Below are 20,089 nucleotides of genomic sequence, written 5' to 3'. Positions count from 1 at the left end.
AGGTTTAGGAAGTGCTGAATTGTTTCCATGGAAACAAGAAGAATCACTGATGAAAGAAGAAGGACAGTGAAATTGACTGAATATGCAGAATTGGACAAAATGACGGGAAGAATCCGGGAACAGCGGGACCAGAAATTCATCAAAGACTGGTTAAAGTTTACGAACTATTTAAAAGATAATTTACAACTGAATACGCTAATAGGATTTCAAGAAGTTTTGTAGTTAATGTGTAGAATTATTATTGTATGATAGTAAAAATAAGAAGGAATTTTACGATAATTTAAGCAATGGTTGATTTAAGAAATATAATATCAAGATATAATTCTGAAAGACATGTGGAGGGATTGAGGGAAGTCATGGCTTTGTAAGCCAAAATGGAAAATGTACGAAAATGTTTGATTTAATGTTGTAGTAGTATAGTGTAAAAATAATAAAAATATGAAGTGCTGAATTGATGATGCTGCAAGTCTGAGGCAATGGCGCCTTCTCCAACCTGTTATCTTTCGTAAGGGTCATCTAGTCCAACCCCCTGCAATGCAGGAATTATAGCTCTGTATCACAGAATCACAGAGTTGTTTTTTGTGTGCGCACAATTTTTATTAAATTTTCTTTTTTACAGTTTAAAACTTTCATTTAAACAACCTTAAAATGTTGATGACTTCCCTTCTCTTTCCATGGTTCATTTTGCATATCATAAATCCCTGCATATTTTACATAAACTGAACCATTCAGTATTTCATTAATACATCCATCAAAATTTGTTTACACTGTTGAATTTATCTTAATGCTGCCAACATTTTCAAGTGTACACAGTTTCCCCCCCCCCCCGTATATTCAATAAACACTTTACAATCTTTAAACATATGTTCTTCTTGTTACCTTATTCTATATGTTAGGTCCACGAGCTGTGCATATTCCATCGGCTGAAGTTCCCATTCTTCTTTAGTTGGGACCTCACTCGTTTTCCATTTTTGGGCTAACAAAACACAGGCCGCAGTAGTGACATACATAAATAGCCTTTTTTTGGCACCTGGGAATTTCCATCTGAATTATCCCCAACAAAAAGGACTTTGGGTTTTGGGGATAAAGTGCTTTTAAACATTTCTCCCCCAATTCATTATAAATTATTTTCCAATACAGTACTCTTTTACCCTTTTACAGGTTCGCCACATATGAATCTTAGAGTTGGAAAGGACTCTGAGGATCACCTACCCCTGCAATGTAGGAATATGCAGTTGTCCCATATGGGGATCGAACCTACAACCTTGGCGTTATCATCACCACACTCTAACCAACAGAGATATCCAGGAATGCTTGCCAGAGGGCCACCCAACCTTTCTATAAAGACCTCACACCAAGGAGAGTCCACCACCTCCCGAGGAAGCCCATTCCTCTGTCCAACTGTTCTTACTGTCAGAAAGTTTCTTCGTAATGTTTAGCTGGAATCTCCTTGCCTGCCATTTGAATCCGGTGTTTCAGGTCTCACCCTCTGGAGCAGCAGGAAATAATCTTGCTCCGTCTTCCATGTGTCAGTCCTTCAGATATTGGAAGAGGGGTCTTGTTTCACCTCTCCAGGCTCAACATTCCCAACACCCTCAGCTGCTCCCCGTAAAAGGCTTGGTTCGAGACCCTTCATCATCTGGGTCACCCTTCCATGTAAATGTTCCAGGGAGGGTGATGGGAGTTCAAGTCCAGCCACATCCAGAGGTTACCAGATTGTGGGAGGCTGAGCTGCAGAACACTGCAGAATAAACAGAAGCGCACAGAGGTGCCTGTTGTGTTGTATGCAGAGTCTTGGTTCAGGTTTGGAAGCACACCGTTGAGTTGGTTTTAAATGTGAGAAGCTTAAACCAAGCAAAGCCAATCTGGTGCCCGTCAAATGTGGATGGACTCCCAACTCCCAGCAGGGGTTGATGGGATTGTGATCCTGCAACATCTGGAGGGCGCCAGGTTGGGGGAAATGGTCTCTGCTGAGAAGCAGCAATTCTGAAGAGATGGGGTCAGTCTTTCCCAGCCCTGCCCGGAGATTGTAGAGTAGGGTGGGGGAAAGCTTCAATTCAAGGGCCACATCCCCTTCTAGGAAACCTTGCAGGCAGGACAATGAAATTTACCAAGCAAGAGGCATGGTCACAGTTCAAGGACACATACCAGCTGGGCAAAAACAAGCAGACTAAGAAACAGGTGCGGGTTTTTTGAGAGATCTTGTGGGCCACCTTAAGTAGGGTTGCCATATTTCAAAAATATTGGGAGTTCTACTCCAGCAACATTTTCAGACCCTGGAGTTAAATCATAGGATTCTAGAGTTTGAAGGAGACCAAATGGTCCTCTAGTCGAACCCCCTCTATGAAGTACCCTGTAGATGTCGCTGAGCAAGTGATTCGGGGAAGCAAGATGTCACTGTACAATGAACAAAAGTCCACATCCAATAAATAAAGCACATTTATTCATTCTTAAATCAATCCCTTCCCTAGAAAACCAATCCATTCCCTTCCATGTGTGCAGCTGTAATAAATAGTCATAATAAATATTTCACACCCCTGAGCTATTGGGCTGATGCTATATATAGCAGGAAGTGCGGGGGACATCTCTAGCCCTCCAGATGTTGCTACAACTACAACTCCCATCAGCCCTGACCATTGGTTGTGCTTGCTAGGGCTGATGGGAGTTGTAGTTCATCAGCACCTTTTAGAAGGCTTGCTGGACACTCACTTGGCCACTGGGCATCGCAACACAGACATGAAGCAGCAGTTGTGTTCCGGAGTCCATGGCAGGTCAACCAGAGGGTGCAAAGGCCTCCCTCCTGGTCCAGTGTCCTTGTTTCCAACGCTGGCTGCACAGACGCCTTCAGGAACACGAGAAGCCGAACTTGAAAGCAAGAGGCAACCCCCACCCCCTGTCCAATCCCATTGTGCCCTATGATCTGGTATTCTGAGGTATACAGCCTCTGACACTGGAGGTTCCATGTGTATCTCTCACCACTCACAGCTCCTGGGAAACGCCATGCATTTGTCTAGTCTTAAAATATTTCTTGGGGCAGCAAACTCAATATTTCTAAGAGGTTTAAGGGCCTTGGGGCTCCTCTTTTCCATACGGCAGCTTCTTTGCCTCCTCATTTAAGCAGCCATACGCTGGGGGTGAAAAGAAGCTTGCTTCACCTGTTGAGTTTCTCCAGAGTCTGTTGAATTTCTTCCTGTCATGCACCCCTTTTTACGTTGCATGGAAATGACCCTTCAATGGCTGGAGTTTACTGCTTCAAAATTGTTAACAGAATCAGAATTGTAGAGTTGGAAGGGGCCTCAAGGGTTATGGAGTCCAGGCCCCTGCAATGCAGGAATATTTGATGTCTGCATTTAATTTCTGAGCATATACCACCTTGCATATTTTTGTCTGCCATTCTTAGGATGGGGCTGCTTAGAAATTTAAACAATGCCCCCCTCCCAAGTCCAGGAAGAAAAACCAGACAAAATTCTGCAAGTTTCTAGAGCACTACTATACTGTTATAATTTTGGTGCATCTCAGACTGTGTAATTAAGGAAAGTATATATAATGAGAGCTTGTGGTATAGTGGTTAGATTGCCAGACTAAGACTTTGGGTTCAAATCTCCACCCCAGCTCAGCCATAAAGTTCACTAGAGATTGCTCACCCTAGCCTACCTCACAGGGTTGTAAGGAAGATAAAAATGGCGAGCAGGAAATGTAGCTGAGCTCCATGGAGAAAAGGCAATGTGAGTTGTTGTTTTTTTTTTAAGTAAATAATAAAGTTTTGCTTTAGCTGTTAACATGCTGGGAGGCTTCGCCCGACCACCGAGTGTGCTGGAACTCAGAACAATTCTTCCTCAGCTGCCAAGCTGATCAGAACGGCCTTGGGAGTGTTTTCAAAGAGAGCAGCCCGGTTCTGGGCTTCACCCTTCTTCACCCAGTGCCCGTAGATCCGGAAGGCACAAGCGTCGATCAGTTTGCGGACAGGCTTCAGGCTGTAGGGGTCCCGCTGCAGCACGTCCCTGGTGATGGGCTTGACGTTGCGGTAGTTGAGGTAGATGCGGACCGATGCCAGGACAGTCAAGCAGATGACCTGGAGAGGGAGACGGGACACGTTTAGAAACTCTCAGTGATGGAAAGATGTAAGTGGATGCAGACGGGTGTACAATAAATGTGGAAAAAATATGTTTGGAAGATAAAAAGAAGATGGCGAATGTCCGTGATTTGGCTTTTGGAGTCAGACTGTCAAGGGGCAAGGGACTGTTTGTTGGTGAAATACAGACTTAAATTCACACAGAGACATTGTATGCTTTGATTCATCTTGCTTGTCAGAATATATCAGAGACTGTGAAAATATTGGAACATGAAAACAAAGGACAATTGCTGATTAGATAAATTCCTCTGGAATTTGAAGCATGGGAAGCCCCTAAATAAAATTAAAATAATAATTCGGTAGATTTGGAACTTTTCTTTTTTATTGATAATTGGATAAATAATTTGGAATGTTTCATGTGATTCTGTTGTATTGGAAACCCTAATAAACATGATTTTTTTTTAAAAAAAGAACTCAGTGACAAGGGCTGTAGGCTGATAAAACGAAAGGACAGCACACGGTTAAACAGCGGAACTCACTTCTGCAGGAGGCAGTGACGGCCACCAAATGGGATGGTTTTAAAAAAGGATTCAACAAATTCATGGAGGAGAGGGCTGTTAGTGACTACTAGCCACGATGGCTATGCTCTGCCTCCACGGTCAGAGGCAACAGTGCTTCTGAATACCAGTTTCTGGAAAACTGAGGAGGGTAGTGTGCTCTTGTGCTTGGATCCTGCTTGCGGGTTTCCCAGAAGAGGCATCTGGATCGGCCACTGTGAGAACAGGATGCTGGACTAGCTGGGCTGTTGGCCTTATCCAGCAGGCCCTTATGTTTAGGAAGCATTTTGTTGACTCCTCGCCTGTCTTTTGACTGAGGAGTCTATATCAGTTTAACTGCTTTGAAATGATCTTCCGAGTCAATAATTGACTTTTGGGAGGGGAAAACCTGTTTAGATCAGGCCCAGCTTCTACAGAGGACATTTGTACTACCAGGTTTAGACCAGTCTTCCCCAAGACTGCAGTGGTCAGCTGTTTTGGACTCTCAACTCCCATCAGCCTCAGCCAACACAGCTTTATGATGCCTGGGGAAATGAGAGTTGGTGATAAAAAGAACAAGGAGGAGCTCCCAGTGCACAGCCGGCCATGTCATAAAATTTTAGGGCTGGAAGGGATCCCAAGCGTCATTTAGTTCAACCCCCCGGCAATGCAATAATCACAGCTAAAGAAGGGGGAAAGGACTGCAATTCTATGGTGAAAGGCGACACTTGGGAGTCAGACGCTGGACCAGGTGAGCCCCCCCCCCCCCGCAGGACCTGGCTAACTCCCTTACCCTGAATTTCCGGAAGGGGCTGAAGTGCCGGACCTCCTCCACAACATACTGCTGGAAGAAGGGGTGGGCGAGGGCGTCTTCCACGGTGTAGCGGTGTTGCGGCTTCACCACCAAGAAGTGGGCAATCTATAGGCAGAGGAAGAAGAGCTGGGGTTGAGCTGCAGGAAGGCTTCAGGGGCTGCTAAAGCACGAGCTGGGGCCCGGACAATCTGCCATCTGCCCTGCGCCAGTCAGAGCTCACCAGCCACGGATCATGGCCTGGCACATACCTAGCAATCAAAACTCTTCTCTCTCTTTTTGCTTGTCTGATTATAAATTGTTCAGGCCTTGAATTAGGGGTCACCCGTGGTTTTTAGAGACAGTGGACCCTTTCAGATGGTCTCTGTTTTCAAGGGGGATTCAACTGCACCCCAGAAAATTCAGATGGTGTAGTTAAAGGTTATGAGTGTGGAAGGGGGGGGGGAAATCTCAATTCAGTTTCCGCACCCTGTTTGTAATTGTTCTGACCTCTGTCCTTTGAGTCGCCTTTTCTTCCTGAGGGTCAGGAGACCTGGCAAGTGAACATAGGAAGCTACCTATACTGAAAATAAAGGAAGATTCTAGTCCTCTTGATTCTAAACAAAGGGCCATTTTAAATAGGAAGCTGTTCATACAGAGTCAGGCCATCTAGCAGCGCCAGATATAGGGTGGCGTGGGTGGTTCCCCAACATGGGGCATCAATCTAAGGGGGCTAATAATAATAATAATAATAATAATAATAATAATACCTACTCCAAAGTACAAAAAAGAATTATTGTGAAAATAAGAAATATATGGGCAAGGGGGCCACCAAATGTTCTCCTTGCTCAGGACACCATATTACCAAAGTCCCTGCATCTAGCTCAGTATTGTCTACACTGACTGGCAGTGGCTCTTTGGGTTTCAGAAGGGGGACATTCCCCACTCTATGGAGATGAACCTGAAACTTTCTGCATGCAACAAATATGCTCCACCACTGAGCTACAGCCCCTTCTGCTTAAACAACAAAATATACTTTAAATCTGTTGCTCACAGAAACTTGGGAAGCTGCCTTATATGCAGTCTGGCCATTGGGCCCACCTTGCTCACTATCGTCTACACCAGGCTTCCTCAACCTCTGCCTTCCAGATGTTCTGAGACTACAGTTCCCATAATCCCTGACCACTAGTCCTGCTAGCTAGGGATCATGGGAGTTGTAGGCCAAAAACATCTGGAGGGCCGAGGTTGAGGAAGCCTGGTCTACACTGAATGGCTGCAGCTCTCCAGGGTTTGAGGTAGAGGGGCCCTACCTGGAGATAGTGTGGGTTGAAGCTGGGGCCTTGTGCATGCCAAACAGATGCTCTGCCACGGAGCTATGGCCCTCCCACCCTCCCTCTTGAAACACCACCCACCAGGTCCTTGACGGTGTCCGACTGATCGTCCCACTCGGGGGAGCCGAACTTGTAGTCCCCATTCATGATCATCCTCAGCATCAGCATCTGCTTCCGGTGCCAGAATGGAGGGGATCCTGCCAGCAGGGTGTACATGATGACCCCGGTGCTCCACCTGAAACAAGCAATCCCACCCCCATAATTGAATGCATCTGCGCCTGAGCTGTGCATAATGTAAAGCAGACGCAACACACACCGAGAGTAATGCAGAACAAAGGGTGGATGAAGACAGAAGTGTTGGGTAATTCCAACAGTGTGCCAGTGGGTGGAGAACAAGGAGGGAGCCAGTCTGGCCTCTTTGGGGAGGGAATGCTGCAATCTGGGAGCAGCCACGGAGAAGGCTCTCTCATGGGTCGCCACCAGCTGTGCTTCTGATGCTGATGTGATCAAGAGAAGGTGCTTCCCTGAGTATCTGAGCAACCGGGAAGGTTCCTAGAGGGGGATGTGATCTTTTAGGTAAGTCTGCCACCCCACCCCCATGATTATAATTGGTTCTGCTTACATGTCAATTTCCTTCCCATAACCTGGATGGTCTGGATCCATGGAACATTCTAGTATTTCAGGAGCCAAGTAGCCAGGGGTTCCACAGATCTCTGCAAAGAAAAGGAATAAAAAGCTAAATACTTGTTAAAAGTAATATCAGTTAGTATTAATTATTATTAAAATCCTGCTATACCCATTGGCTCAAAGCAAGTTAAGAACCTAAGAAGAGCCTGCTGGATCAGGCCATGGACCTATCTAGTCCAGCATCCTGTTCTCACAGTGGCCAACCAGATACCTGTGGGAAACATGCAAGTTTCAGGATTTTTTTGTCTAGACAGATGCTACAGATTTGGACAGTATGATTGTGGGTTTGTAAGATGGGAAAGGGCTTTGACTCAGTGGTAGAGCTAATGGTTTGCACGGTGAGGTTTTCCAGGCTCAGTCCACAGCACTTCCAGGTAGGTGTTTGGAAAAGACCCCTGTCTGAAATCCTGGCTGGTCAGTGTGCACAGTACTAAACTAGATGGACCAATGGTCTAATTCAGTCTAGAGCAGGGATGGGGAACATCTGGCCCCGGAGCAGAATGCATCCCTTAAAACCAAAGCTGTAGGAAGGATTTTATTTCTGCTCCGCTGTGTCTTCACAGCATGCAGCGCTGTTTCCCTTCTACTGCAATTCGCCTTCTGGCAAAAACTACATTATTCATCTCTTAGCTGTGGCAAAATTTTACCTAATTCCACGCCATTCATTTCAGGGCAAAGGAACACAATGCAAATTAGGGGGGAAGTCATCAACAATACATGGTTTGTGGGCAGAAAACAGCAACAGGGAACACCAATAATATTTGTTGGATTTGTTTCCATTCTGGACACAAGATGAATAAAACAAACATGCGGCAATTTCCTTCAGAGTTCTCTGGCCTCCCTTAGGAGCTGAGCCGTAACTTTGAACTTTTTCTCTTTTGAAGCTGTGACACTTTAGGATTTACAGTTTCTATTCTTTGCTTTCTTTCTGTCACGTTTGCACTTTCTTTTTGTTAACAAATCAAATAATATTAATAATATAAAACCTTTTGCTTGCGCGGGTACAATGGTGAATGTGTGTGTGTGTGTGTGTGTGTGTGTGTGTGTGTGTTTAAGGTTCCATATTGTACCAAGGAAAGAGTCCCACCAGTTGCTCCACCCACTTTTTGCCTTTGGCTCCACCCACTCCAGCCAGTGGCCCCCTGTAAGGGAATGTGGCCCTTGGGTTGAAAAAGGTTCCCACCCCTGATATGGAGTGGCTTCCTAAGTTCCTACTTTTTTTTTTAAGGGGCAGGGGTTAGAACGCAGCCTCCACCATCACCACCCCACAGTTTCCAATCTTTGCCATAAGCCCGCCATGTCACCTTTGAGCTTTTCATCTCTGTGTAGCTGACAGGAGAAGCCAAAGTCAGTCAGTTTGATATTCATGTCATCGTCCAGAAGGATGTTCTCCGGCTTGAGATCCCTGTGGACAATATTCATGCTGTGGAGATACTGAATGACTTCCAGGAGAGCACGCATGATCTTCCTGCAGGGAGAGAGAGCGGATGCTTCTTAGCGAAAGGAAACCATCCAAAGGGGAAGATGGGCATCCCTGTTCCCTATTGCTCTGCAGTGGTCTGGGAGTACACAGAGGCATGGATGAATATCCTCCAGATGGTACTGGAATCTCACATCAGCCCTGACCATTGGCCATGCTGGCTGGGCCTGATGAACTCCAGCAACATCTGGAGGGCACCACATTGCCTAACCCAGAGAGAAAGAGAAACATATATAACTCAATATTTTAGTGTGGCAGCACCAACAATTTGGAACTCCCTGCCTATTAACATCTGGCAGGTGCCTTCAATGTACTCTTTTTTTGCACCTTCTTAAAACATTCATTAGATAACCCTACCCATTGATTTGGAAAGCTGGCATGAGTTTTAATCTGTTTTTAGTCCATTGTTATTTTACCTTTTCAAAAGTCTTAAATTATTGTTGTTAATTCTTCTTATTGGTAATTTTATTGTTTTATCTATTTTTGCAAATCGCTTTGAGGTTTTTTTTTGTACAACCAAGTGGTGTAGAAATTTTATGAAACAAATTAAATAAATATATATACACACACAGGCTACAAAAAGTGAGGCTAGAGGGAAATGAAATGCACCCTAAATTGAAACCGAGAAACAGATCGTTGCTATCGTAGTATACTTCTCTTGTCTTTTTACCAGTTGTTTTGTTTATAATTGTATAATTATAACACACACACACACCTTCCTACAGCCATAGAAATATAAGCCTGTCACCACACACCCCCATTGGAGGCATAGCTGTCAACTTTCCCCTTTTCTTGCGAGGAATCCTATTCGGAATAAGGGAATTCCCCTTTAAAAAAGGGAAAAGTTGACAGCTATGATTGGAGGATTTGTAGAGCTAGATTTGCATGAAGTCGAGGTGGGGAGCAAAAAAAGAAGGCAGGTTTTAAAATGGTGGTTTTCAACAACAGGAGAGATTTGAAGTAAGGATGGAGGGACATGAGATGCTCTGAGGAGATGGGGGAGTTGGGTGGGAGTTGGCAAGCAATGTGAGCAGGGGAGCAGCCCCCACCCACAGTTGTTGGTGATAACACAGAGATCCTGGCATTCCAGAACACTAAGCCACTTGTCATGCCTCAATCAACGCTTTCTAATCAATCCTATCCAAAGATTAATTCACAGGACACTTGTCTTCAGAGCAAATCTGTTCTCTCTCTCGGGCTTAGACCCAGACTTCTTATTTACAGTGGTTCGTGTCTCTAGAAAACCCAACTCCCAAATATTTTGCCATGTTCCGGCGTGAGCAAAAAAACCAGACCTGGGATGCAGAGGCAGGGGGATAGGTTGACAATTCTAATCAAGCCTCACAACAGCCCTGTGTGGTAGGCCGGTATTATCACCCCCACTTTTGCCTCTGTAGGGCGGTTGAAACAGAGGGGGCTGAAATGCCTTACCTGGTTTCCTTCTCACTTAAGGTCACCTTCTCTGTGAGGTAATCAAAAAGCTCCCCTCTCTTCATTCTAAGTTGACGGAGGGGAAACAAAATTACATCAAAAATAAGCTAAGTAAGAAGCAAAGGGCATTCGCTGATGTGGGGAAGGTTGGAAGCTTCACAACTCCTCTTTCCCCTTTTACAGATCAAACAGCACTCCTAAAACTTCCAATGTATATTTCAACTGGCCTCCAAATCTCAGGGTATTTGGGTGTTGTTGTTTTTAAGCCTCTAGTCCTCATGGTTCAAAAGATAAGTTTGGTCATAAATGGGGATATGGCCTAGTAAGATCTCAGTCAGGAGACAGAGCAAGAAGAATTCCACAGGTCAGGATACATATTTAAAGCACTCATGGGAATCAGAATATCTGCCAGAAGATACATTTGGATAAATTCTAATGACTGTATCATTATGAATGAATTATGGTATATGGTTTGACAGATAATAGATATGTGAAGAGAAGTAAGAAAAAGTGTGTCTGAAAAGGATGTTAGGAGAATTTGCTTACTCAGAGTGCATTAAAAATGTGTCAAGAATGTTTGTGCAGGAAAAACTCTGGTTAAAGCAGCCACCACACCAGCTATTACACAAATGCGGGGCGGCTAAAAATAGACCCCCAAGGATCTGTGACAGCAGCAGAGTCCTTAGCAAAGGTTACGGGGAAATCTGAGCCAGCCCCACAACAGAGAGGCAGGGAGACGGACAGCTGCTCCCTTCATGCCATGGGAACGTTTATCGTTGACCATTGCAAGAAGCAGGAGGCTTGGCTTGATGAACCTTTACTCTGATCCAGCAGGGCTCTTCTTGGATTTCAAAACAGGTGACCCACTAATATGGTGACTCGAGCCTGTATGCAGGCGAGTAGCTGCATTTTCCATTAGCTGAAATGCTCCCCAAACCATTTCCAAACATTATATTGGTTGTAAGCCCCAGCCTGGATGCCCATGGCAAAATCTCACTCTTTCAGTATGATGCGTTGGTTAAAGAACACCAGTACTTACAGGTCAAACACCAGGAAGAAGAACGTGTTGGATTCGTAGCTGTCCTTCAGCTGGACTGCAAAAGAAAAGATGGTGTTCTTAGCAATGTGGGATCACTTTTCAAGCATTCACCACCTCCACAAAAACTGGACTGGGAGGGCTCCAGACTGCTCTTTTTACAAACTGTTCTATACCACTCTAATGTTGATAATGTCTTTCCTTCAAGATATCCTTAACTGCAGGATTTAACTACAGGAACTGTAGTTAAAAATCAGCGCAGATATCTGTGCAAGATCAACCGGGGAAGCTGGTTTATATCATTTCTGACCCAGTGTGAATTAAACTTTCAAAAGCTGGCATCACTAGATCAGGTCCATTCGTTTTGTTGTATTAGTTAAACTAAATAGTTTTAATCGGATTTTGAATAAATGTGCAATTCATTGTTTTGAATTTTATTGTGATGGCCTGAAAAGTTTGGGAAACTCTGGTCTAGATCACTTTACTGGATCTCCCAGATATGAGACTGGGAAGGGTCTTTCCTGCCCCCTGCTTTCCAAGGCCATTGAACTGCAGATCCCTGCGCAATGGTCCATTGTAATTCAGCTCCACCAGGCCTGCTCTCCCTCACCTGTCACCTGGGGCCAGCCATGCCACCAGACTGGTTATGCCACCTCCTGGGGTTGATGGGAGTTTGAGTCCAGCATCATCCAGAAGACCACAAAGCATAATTGTCCCCCAATGATTGAGGCCCCTAATGTCTAAAAGACCCCCTTTTTCCCTACAGATCCTCTCAGGTGTTAAGATCTGCAGAGGGGACCCTAAGAGGTATGGGGTATGACAGGCTGGGACAGGGCTTTCTCTGTGGTAGCCCCTAGATCGGGAAACTCCCTCCCCACAGATGTGCATCTAAGCACCTTCACTGTAGAGAAGTGATTGTCACACCTTATGGTGAACGGCAGGTATGAAATAATTTAAATTAAATTAAAATGGTGCATAAATAGCACATTGGGAGAGAAGGGATCATATTAGGAAAGCAATAAATAAATTTCTCTGTGATGCCTGTAAAATGTTGAAATGTATGTTGGTTTAAAAATCCTTCGTGGATGACTCAGGCAGGGTGACTCAGCAAAGTCAGTCTGGGACATTTTGGCTGCCTGAGGCAAAAGGCAAGGTTGTTTGTACAGAAGCTGAAATAAGAAACTTATTTTAACACTGGCAATGGGATGGATTTATCTGCCACACCTGAGGCGAACAGGCTAGTGATGGCAGAGGGAGACTAGGGGCCAGGGGCAAGGACAGGTTGTATGACATACATAAGGTTTGCTGGCTGCTTAATGGTAGGCCCCATAGCTCAAGGACGTTAGCATACCCTCCAACACTTTGAAGCCAAAATCCAGGACGCCATCTTCCTGTTTTCCATCACACGTCCTGGTGGGCATTTTGGTTGCCTTGAACTCATGTGATTTCATGCTGTGGTCCCCCATCCCCAATGCACTTTTTTGCATTACAGGAATATAGGAAGCTGTCACATCTCTTGCAGACTATCTAGGTGAGTAATGTCAACAATGACTGTCAGTGGCACTCCAGGGTTTCAGAAATTGAGTCTTTTCAAGCCCTACCTGGAGATGCTGTTAGGAAGTGAACCCAGGATCTTCTGCATGCAGAACAGATACTCTGCCACTGAGCTACGGCCCTTTCCAAAATAATAAAGCATGATTCTAGTCCTCATTGTTCTGATATGAATAAGAAGATAGAAACAGTCTTATATTCACCCAGGCTGTTGGTTTACCTAGCTCTACAATGTGTGGGACATTCTTATTGCTACCTGGAATTGCCGCGAGGGTTTGAAACTGGGGCCTTCTGCATGCAAAGCAGATGCCGTAACTGAGAAATTGCTGCCATTTCATACTAATGAAAAGCTACCCCTGATCTCTCTGCCTGTAGGTGGTTCTGGCCCTGGAACCAACTGATCCTCTGCTTGGCTGATCCACTGTGCACATGTCTAGGAAACCTTCCAAGGCAGAGGCTGTCAACCCCTTGCTGTCAAAACTCCCTGGAATCAGCCCTGGAATTACAAATGGGTCCCAGAAACGCATTAGGTACCTCTCTACAAATGCCACGAGGCAAGGAGCAGATAGCAAGAAGAGGGAATCCTTTTCCTTGGAGTGCCTGGTCCCCCTTAAGTTATAGCCTGTGTGTTACGGTAACGCTGATTCATCAGCATATCGAAAATACGATAGCTGGGGCCGTGTGGGGATCTCTCAGGGGCTGGATTTAGAGCAGGGTGTGTGTGTCAAATGAGAACACCATCTATCGCAGGGCAGAAAACCATGTCCACCGTAGCGAATGAGCGAGGGAAGCAGAACGAGGATTTTTTTTTTTTTTGTGGCACGGAAATTTTACTCTCTCGGCACTGCAAATGTCACACAAGGAATTGAGACGCTGCAGCACAGGTGTTTATAACAAGATCCCAGACCAGATTTCCCCCCATCGTTCCTCACACCCATCAATTCATATTTTTCCAAGTGCAATTTCTATCCTCATCGAAACATTTTGCACATATGTTTGATTTTACTTAAGTTGCATTGTTTTTATTTTATTTGCTATTCTTGCATGTCAATGAGGTGTGTGTTCTTTTTTAAACTGGAAAAATAGAAGAAGATGACATTTCAGGGAAATGGGTGGGGTGTCGGAGTTTTTTTTTGTCACATTTAGGTTTGAGGAGATGGAGAAGGATTTCTGTGAGGGTTCTTCCTCAAATCATCTCCCCAGGGGTCTCTGCTCTGTTGCCTACCCAGCTTGTGGGCTTCCCAAAAAGGGCATCTGGCTGGCCACTGTGAGAACAGAATGCTGGGCCAAATTGGTCCCTCTTGGCCTGATCCAGTAGCCAGGCTCTCCTTATGTTCTTACCCTGAGCATTTGAAAGACAGCAGCACATTTCTCCTGACAAATGGCAGAACACATGGTTCAGAGTCATAAAGACAAAGCGACTCCACAGGCATGATATTGAGGTCTAGGCCCTTCACTTCAGTGAAAATAACAGCCAGCAGACTCCATTTTCTGCCACCCACCCCCCCAATTCATAGCTGTTGTTCCGTGAGAACTTTCTGGAACCAAAGCCTGACTTACTAACGTTTGGGTGTCCGGACACCTTCTGGAGTATGTCAATTTCTTTCAGAGTGGCATCCCTCAACTCCTTGATTTCTTCCGGAGACAGATTCCCAGCCGTGATATCTATGATTTTCACTGCATATTCTTCTCTTGTAACTTTATGAATGCAGCGCCGGACGACGCTGCTCACTCCCCTGGAGGGGCAGAGCAGACAAAAGAGGTTTAGGCAAGAATTAAACCCTATATATACACCCTATCTACAAATATATAGGTACTAGGGCCAGTGTGGTGTGGTGGTTAGTGTGTCAAAGTAAAATCTGAGAAACCAGGGTTCAAATCCCGCCCCATCCTCAGCCAAGAAGCTCACTGGGTGCCCTTGGGTGCCATCCACTGCCCCTCCCGGCCTAGCACACCTCACAGGGTTGTTGTGGGGACTAATTGAGAAGGAGGAGAACTATGCGCTATGCCACCTTGATCTCCTTGGAGAAAATGCAATTTAAAAAAATCAGTCCTAATATTACTACATTTGTGTCCTACTTTTCCTTCAATGACAACCATGGGAGGTAGGCTAGGCTGAGAGACAGTGACTGTCCCCCCCAAGGCCATCCACTTTCAGGTGGGGATTTTGAACCATTTTGTATTATGCCATGCCCTCCACAGCAGCCATGTTGTGCTATAACCCCCACCCCCAGCTGCCGTTTTGTGTTATGCCACACACTCGCATGGCAGCCATTTTGCATTATGCCCTGCCGCAGGCAGCCATTTTTTTTACTGGCGCTTTCTCAAATTGCCAACCCATCCAAAAAAAAAAAGGTGATTGGCAGGGTCAATAGGAGTCCCCTGCACCTGTCAAAGTGGCTGGCCCAGGAGTGTGGGAAACTCAGGATCGGGCCCATCAGCCAGATCAAGCCCTCCACCCCATGCTATGAAAGATAATAGTGCATCAACAGCTATAGGCCATGGTGGCTGGATGGAGCCTCCATGTCCAATAGCAGTATACCTGAGAACTACAGTTGCTAGAAATAGGACTCTTGACAAAGCAGTTTATATATATAAATAATATTGTCCTGGCAAAAGCTTTCCAATTGCCACAACTGGTTGATTCGACATCCATATTCTGCTTCTGAGGAACATGCAGCGTATTAACCAGCAAGATTAGTCCCATATATTTCATTTCATTACCTGCCCAGGATTTCCTTTGGCTCATATTTCTCATAAAATTCCCCAGATGTATGGCTGTCTGGCACTTCTTCAGTCTTGGTCATCTTAGCCTGATTTCAAGCAACCTTCTAGAGGTTTACTTCAAGATGACAAAAAGCTGTAAAGAAACAAACAAGCGAAAACACCCACAGGAAATTAGCCGTCTTCTCCAATATATACCAAATCTTTTTTCCATTGTGTGTATAGTGTGTTTTTGTTACTAAATACAATTTCCAAAAAAAAGGTCGCCCATTCCTGACACGGGATATTGCCCAACGTTAGTCAAATCCACAGTATCCTGAAGGTGGTTAATGTAAAATGGTGGTTAATGTAAAATGCTGCAGCACAATTGCTGACAGGAGTAGGGTCTTTTCAGCATTTAACACCTGTGCTCTGAGATCTGCAATGGTTGCCGATTTGCTCCAGGTCCAAGATAAAGGTGTTACAATGAGTACACAAAGCCCTTTGCAGCATGCAATATTGCCTTATCCTATATACGAGCCCACTAGGCTGCTCCCATCTGCTGAATTGGTACTATTACACATGCTAGGTGACTATATTCATTACGGATTTGCAGTAAATTAATTTTCTGGTGTGGTGGCACCCACACTTTGGAACTCCCTGCCAATTGACACCAGGCAGGTGACTTCACTGTACTCTATTTGGCACTTGCTAAAATATTTAAAAATTAAAATAAAAAAAATCCCTTGCAGTAGCACCTTAGAGACCAACTTAAGTTTGTTCTTGGTGTGAGCTTTCGTGTAGCAGAGTAGTGCAGTGGTAGTAGTGCCGTGTTGGACTAGGAACTGGGAGAAACTGGGGTTCAAATCCCCACTCAGCCATGAAGCTCCCTGGGTGACAGTTGCTGCCCCTTAGCCTAACCTTCCTCACAGGGTTGTTGTAGGGATTAATTGAGGAGAGGGAGGACACCATAACAAAGTGGGATATAATTGCAATAAGCAAAAATGCATACATCTGAAATCTCATTGGTTTCAATGGGCTCAGCCTTCTATGGGGAAGGAGGGAATATTGATTCTGCGGGCCCGGGGCTCCTCGCCCTTCCTACGCCCTGTTCCCCCATCCAATTAGGGTTGCATAAAAAACAAATAAGCCATTAGCGACAATTGAAGCTTTAAAAAAGCCTATGGTCACAACCGAACGGCACAGAAGGGGAGGGTTAACCTTCCCCTCATTTTGTGCTGTGACACAAAATCACACTCCCACCCGCAATTGTGGCATGAGGTTTCGAAATAGCCTGCCATTGGCTCTGACGGCCCAGTCCACCTCAGGACATAATCCTTTGAGGCATGTGCAGAATACAAGCCTCTCATTCTTCTGATACCCACACAGGAGGCAGCTCATATGCATTTGGGTTTTAAAGCAAGCAGCTTTGAAAGCTTCAGGGTCTTAAGACCCCGGTTCCAGATTCTATGATTTTCGAGCAGTGAGGAAAAAGCCACACTCTGGACAAGATGTGCTCTGCTTTAATTCGGAGCTGAACCCAAGTGCATATTCAGCTCTGCTTCCAGGCATACTCAGCCCCCTACCAAACAAACACATACTTATGTCTTAACCTGCATAAACGTAGGATGGTCTCCAACTAAGTCCTACCCAGAGTAGGCCCACTGGAATTAATGGGCCCGTGTATATATCATGCTCATCATTTTCAGGGGGGCTGTCCTGAGTATAAGAAATGCCTTCTCTCTCCCCCCCCCTTAAATCTCTTTGCCAAACAGGAGCAATTTCTGGACGAAGTAAACTGGTACTCACCATTGCCTTCCTTTCTCTGAAACTGGTCACTTAATCCGGCCTTAGTGAGAAAATCCAGCAGGCAGCTCCAGAAACAAATTGCCTCGATTATGTTGAGGCTACAACAAACCAGCCTTCTGCATTCTCTGTTAATTTGCTGTGGGCGCCGTTCCGCCGCTGCGGGAACACCAGTGCCCAAAATAAAAACGGTCATGCAACCTGGGAGCTGGTCCAGCCCTCCGCTTTGAGCACGCTGAACTGCTGGAGTGTTTATTTAGGAGTGACCCTGTTTTGAGGTGAAGGAGCAACTCAGGAGAGGGAACAACGCTGTGTCTGAGTTGTTGGAGTGACACTGAACAGGGTGGTCAAATCCTCACCTCTAAAAGGATACTGTAGAATTGGAAAAGGCTCAGGAAAGGGCAACTTGAATGCTCATGGGGATGACGTGGGTCCCCTAGAATATTTTGCAGCATTGGGACTTTTTAGTTTAGAGGAGACATGATAGAGGTGTGTAAAGTTACACATGGCGTTGAGAAAGTGGGTGGGGAAAAGTTTTCCGTCGTCTTTCATAAGACTAGAACTCAAGGCCATTTAATGAAGCTGAGTATTTCAGAAATGAAACTTCATGCAGAGCATAGCTAAAATATGGTACTTGCTCCCACAGGAGGCAGTGATGGCCCCAACCTTTAAGAGGGGATTAGACAAATCCATGGAGGATACAGCTCTCAGTGGCTACTTAGCCATGTTGGCTATGCTCTGCCTCCATTCAGAATACCAAGTTGCTGGAAACCACAGCAGTTATTGTGCTTGGATCCTGCTAGCGGTTTTCCTGGTTGGCCACTGTGAGAAGATGCTGGACTGGATGGGCCATTGGGAAGGCTCTTCTAATGTTCCTAGGGGGTCACCCCCAAGGAGAGAATTTGGCACACAAAGATAAGCTGGGCGAAACACACTGAGATGGCCAATGATCCAATCTGGGACCCATAGGGACTCACATTCAGAATAAAATAATAATAATAATAATAATAATAATAATAATAAGAATAAGAATAATAATAATAATTTATTTGTACCACGCCCGTCTGGCTAGGCTTCCCCAGCCACTCTGGGCGGCTCCCAAACGAATGTTAAAACAATACAGCGTTAGATATTAAAAACGTTCCCCTTCTGAAGAAAACAAAACTGGACCCAAACCTATCAAATCACATCCAACCAATACACACATCTTATTGAATTGTCTTGATTTTCTTTTTGCACATTTAAATCTTGCCTTTCCTCTGCCAGGTGACATCCAGGTCATCATCCAGGCACTGACCAGACCCCAAGCTACATGTAGCAGTAAAAACCCCTCAAGGTGGTGCAGAGCTACATTTTGGTATTTCATGGTCCTCCACACTTCTGGGCGAGAGAGGCAGAAATGTCCCCCTTCAGTCTTTACTAGCAACTATTAAGATTGCCTAGCTATACAGCTTCCGAAGGGGGCAGTGGGATTACCTGGGGGTGCTAAGTGGGGGGCAATAGAGGTGTAAACGACTATCAGACTTCAAAAAGTTAGCATCACTGGATCCAGTTCATCCATGTTATCGACTTTGAACTTTATAGTTTCAATTGGATTTTGAATAAAGGTGCAATCACTGCTGTTTTGAATTTTATCGTTATCTGCTTTGGCGGGTTATGCAAACAGCTATTCTAAATCATACTTTTTATAGGGTAGGGGACACTGGGGGAGAGTTTATGGAACGCAAGGTTGTGGTGGCTTGAAAGTTTGGGAACCATGAGTCTTTTAGTTGCATCATATTCTACATGGTGTAGCCACTGGTGTCAAGTGAGCCTTGCAGGAACAATATGGCTGTATCTATTCCTGCAGTGCTCACTCCCTGAAACAATGACCGGAAATAGCCATGTGGAATTTGCCTGTTAAGGAGGCTTACCGGTATGTATGACAAGCATGTACAGGGGATGGTGCCCTGGCAGCTGGTATCACGTTGCAAGGTAGCTCACAGCTAGTCCTGGGCACTGCTGGGCAGAAAGGCCCGTTGCCCCACCTGCTTCTCCAACCCCCTTTCAAAACTGCACTGTGCCCAGCCAACCATCTATTACCAGTGCAGCCTGCAAACACCCATTCATGGTAATAACATAACCCTGGCTGCAGCCCAGAGCAGAACAGGCCCTACCTTGGCTCACAGACAGATTTATTTCATTTTCATAGCCTGCTATTCCGTTTTGGAAGGATGCCCACTTCAATTTGCACTTGCTTCCATCTTCAAATAAGGCCTCTGCACATGTAGAGGGCAAGTGTGCAGAAAGGGGCTATATATTTGGCTTCCCCACCCCAATGTTTACCTCCTTTCTCACCTCTACAGATTATGGAGTAGAACTCCTCCTCCAAGCACAAAGGCTTTCTGCATGACAGAGACCTGGGAGATCAGGGATCTATATAAACCAGACAGGAAGCTCCCCCTCATGGAGAAGACACCCCATAGCAGTTCTTACACTCCATGCAGAGCTGCTTTTGGTCAAGCCCCTTTTCACCACTCCTGAGAGATATGTTCTCCACCAGTTGGCACAGTGCTGGCATCAAGACACTCAGCTGCAGCAGATTGGCATTTCATCAATTTGTTTGAGCTGAAGAATTTGGATTCCCACCCAGCAATACTCTGCTTCCTGTATTGCAGAGGGCTGGG

The 20,089-nt window shown here is 45.3% G+C and overlaps 1 protein-coding gene across 2 annotated transcripts; it reads right to left on the bottom strand.

The window, feature by feature from the left end:
• Positions 1 to 2,421: 2,421 nt before the first annotated feature.
• Positions 2,422 to 17,667, bottom strand: PHKG1 (phosphorylase kinase catalytic subunit gamma 1). Of its 2 annotated transcripts, none has more exons than XM_033172196.1 (10): positions 17,427 to 17,667; positions 15,639 to 15,774; positions 14,475 to 14,650; positions 11,367 to 11,421; positions 10,328 to 10,393; positions 8,721 to 8,884; positions 7,352 to 7,442; positions 6,811 to 6,964; positions 5,402 to 5,527; positions 2,422 to 4,072 (listed from the first exon to the last, which is right to left on the bottom strand). In XM_033172196.1, exons 2-10 carry the CDS (start codon positions 15,719 to 15,721, stop codon positions 3,821 to 3,823), a joined length of 1,167 nt encoding a protein of 388 aa, XP_033028087.1. In that variant the 5' UTR covers positions 15,722 to 15,774; positions 17,427 to 17,667; the 3' UTR covers positions 2,422 to 3,820. The 2 variants fall into 2 exon arrangements, with proteins under 2 accessions (XP_033028087.1, XP_033028088.1); XM_033172197.1 differs by having other exon boundaries at positions 17,433 to 17,667.
• Positions 17,668 to 20,089: the final 2,422 nt, after the last annotated feature.

Source organism: Lacerta agilis, chromosome 15 (genome assembly GCF_009819535.1).
Source record: "Lacerta agilis isolate rLacAgi1 chromosome 15, rLacAgi1.pri, whole genome shotgun sequence".
Classification (NCBI taxonomy): domain Eukaryota; kingdom Metazoa; phylum Chordata; class Lepidosauria; order Squamata; family Lacertidae; genus Lacerta; species Lacerta agilis.
The sequence above is the reverse complement of the archived record's forward strand: the minus strand, read 5'-3'. Positions and strand labels throughout refer to the sequence as shown.

What these genes read in the sequence shown, in the direction of transcription:
- PHKG1 (XM_033172196.1), bottom strand. Translation starts at nt 15,721, where the DNA reads ATGACCAAGACTGAAGAAGTGCCAGACAGCCATACATCTGGGGAATTT. An exon ending in TTAAGTGAGAAGGAAACCAG is followed by an intron (nt 8,885 to 10,327) that starts GTAAGGCATTTC and finishes CTCTCCCTGCAG; the next exon opens with GAAGATCATGCGTGCTCTCC. An exon ending in GCCCCTTCCGGAAATTCAGG is followed by an intron (nt 4,073 to 5,401) that starts GTAAGGGAGTTA and finishes CTCCCTCTCCAG; the next exon opens with GTCATCTGCTTGACTGTCCT.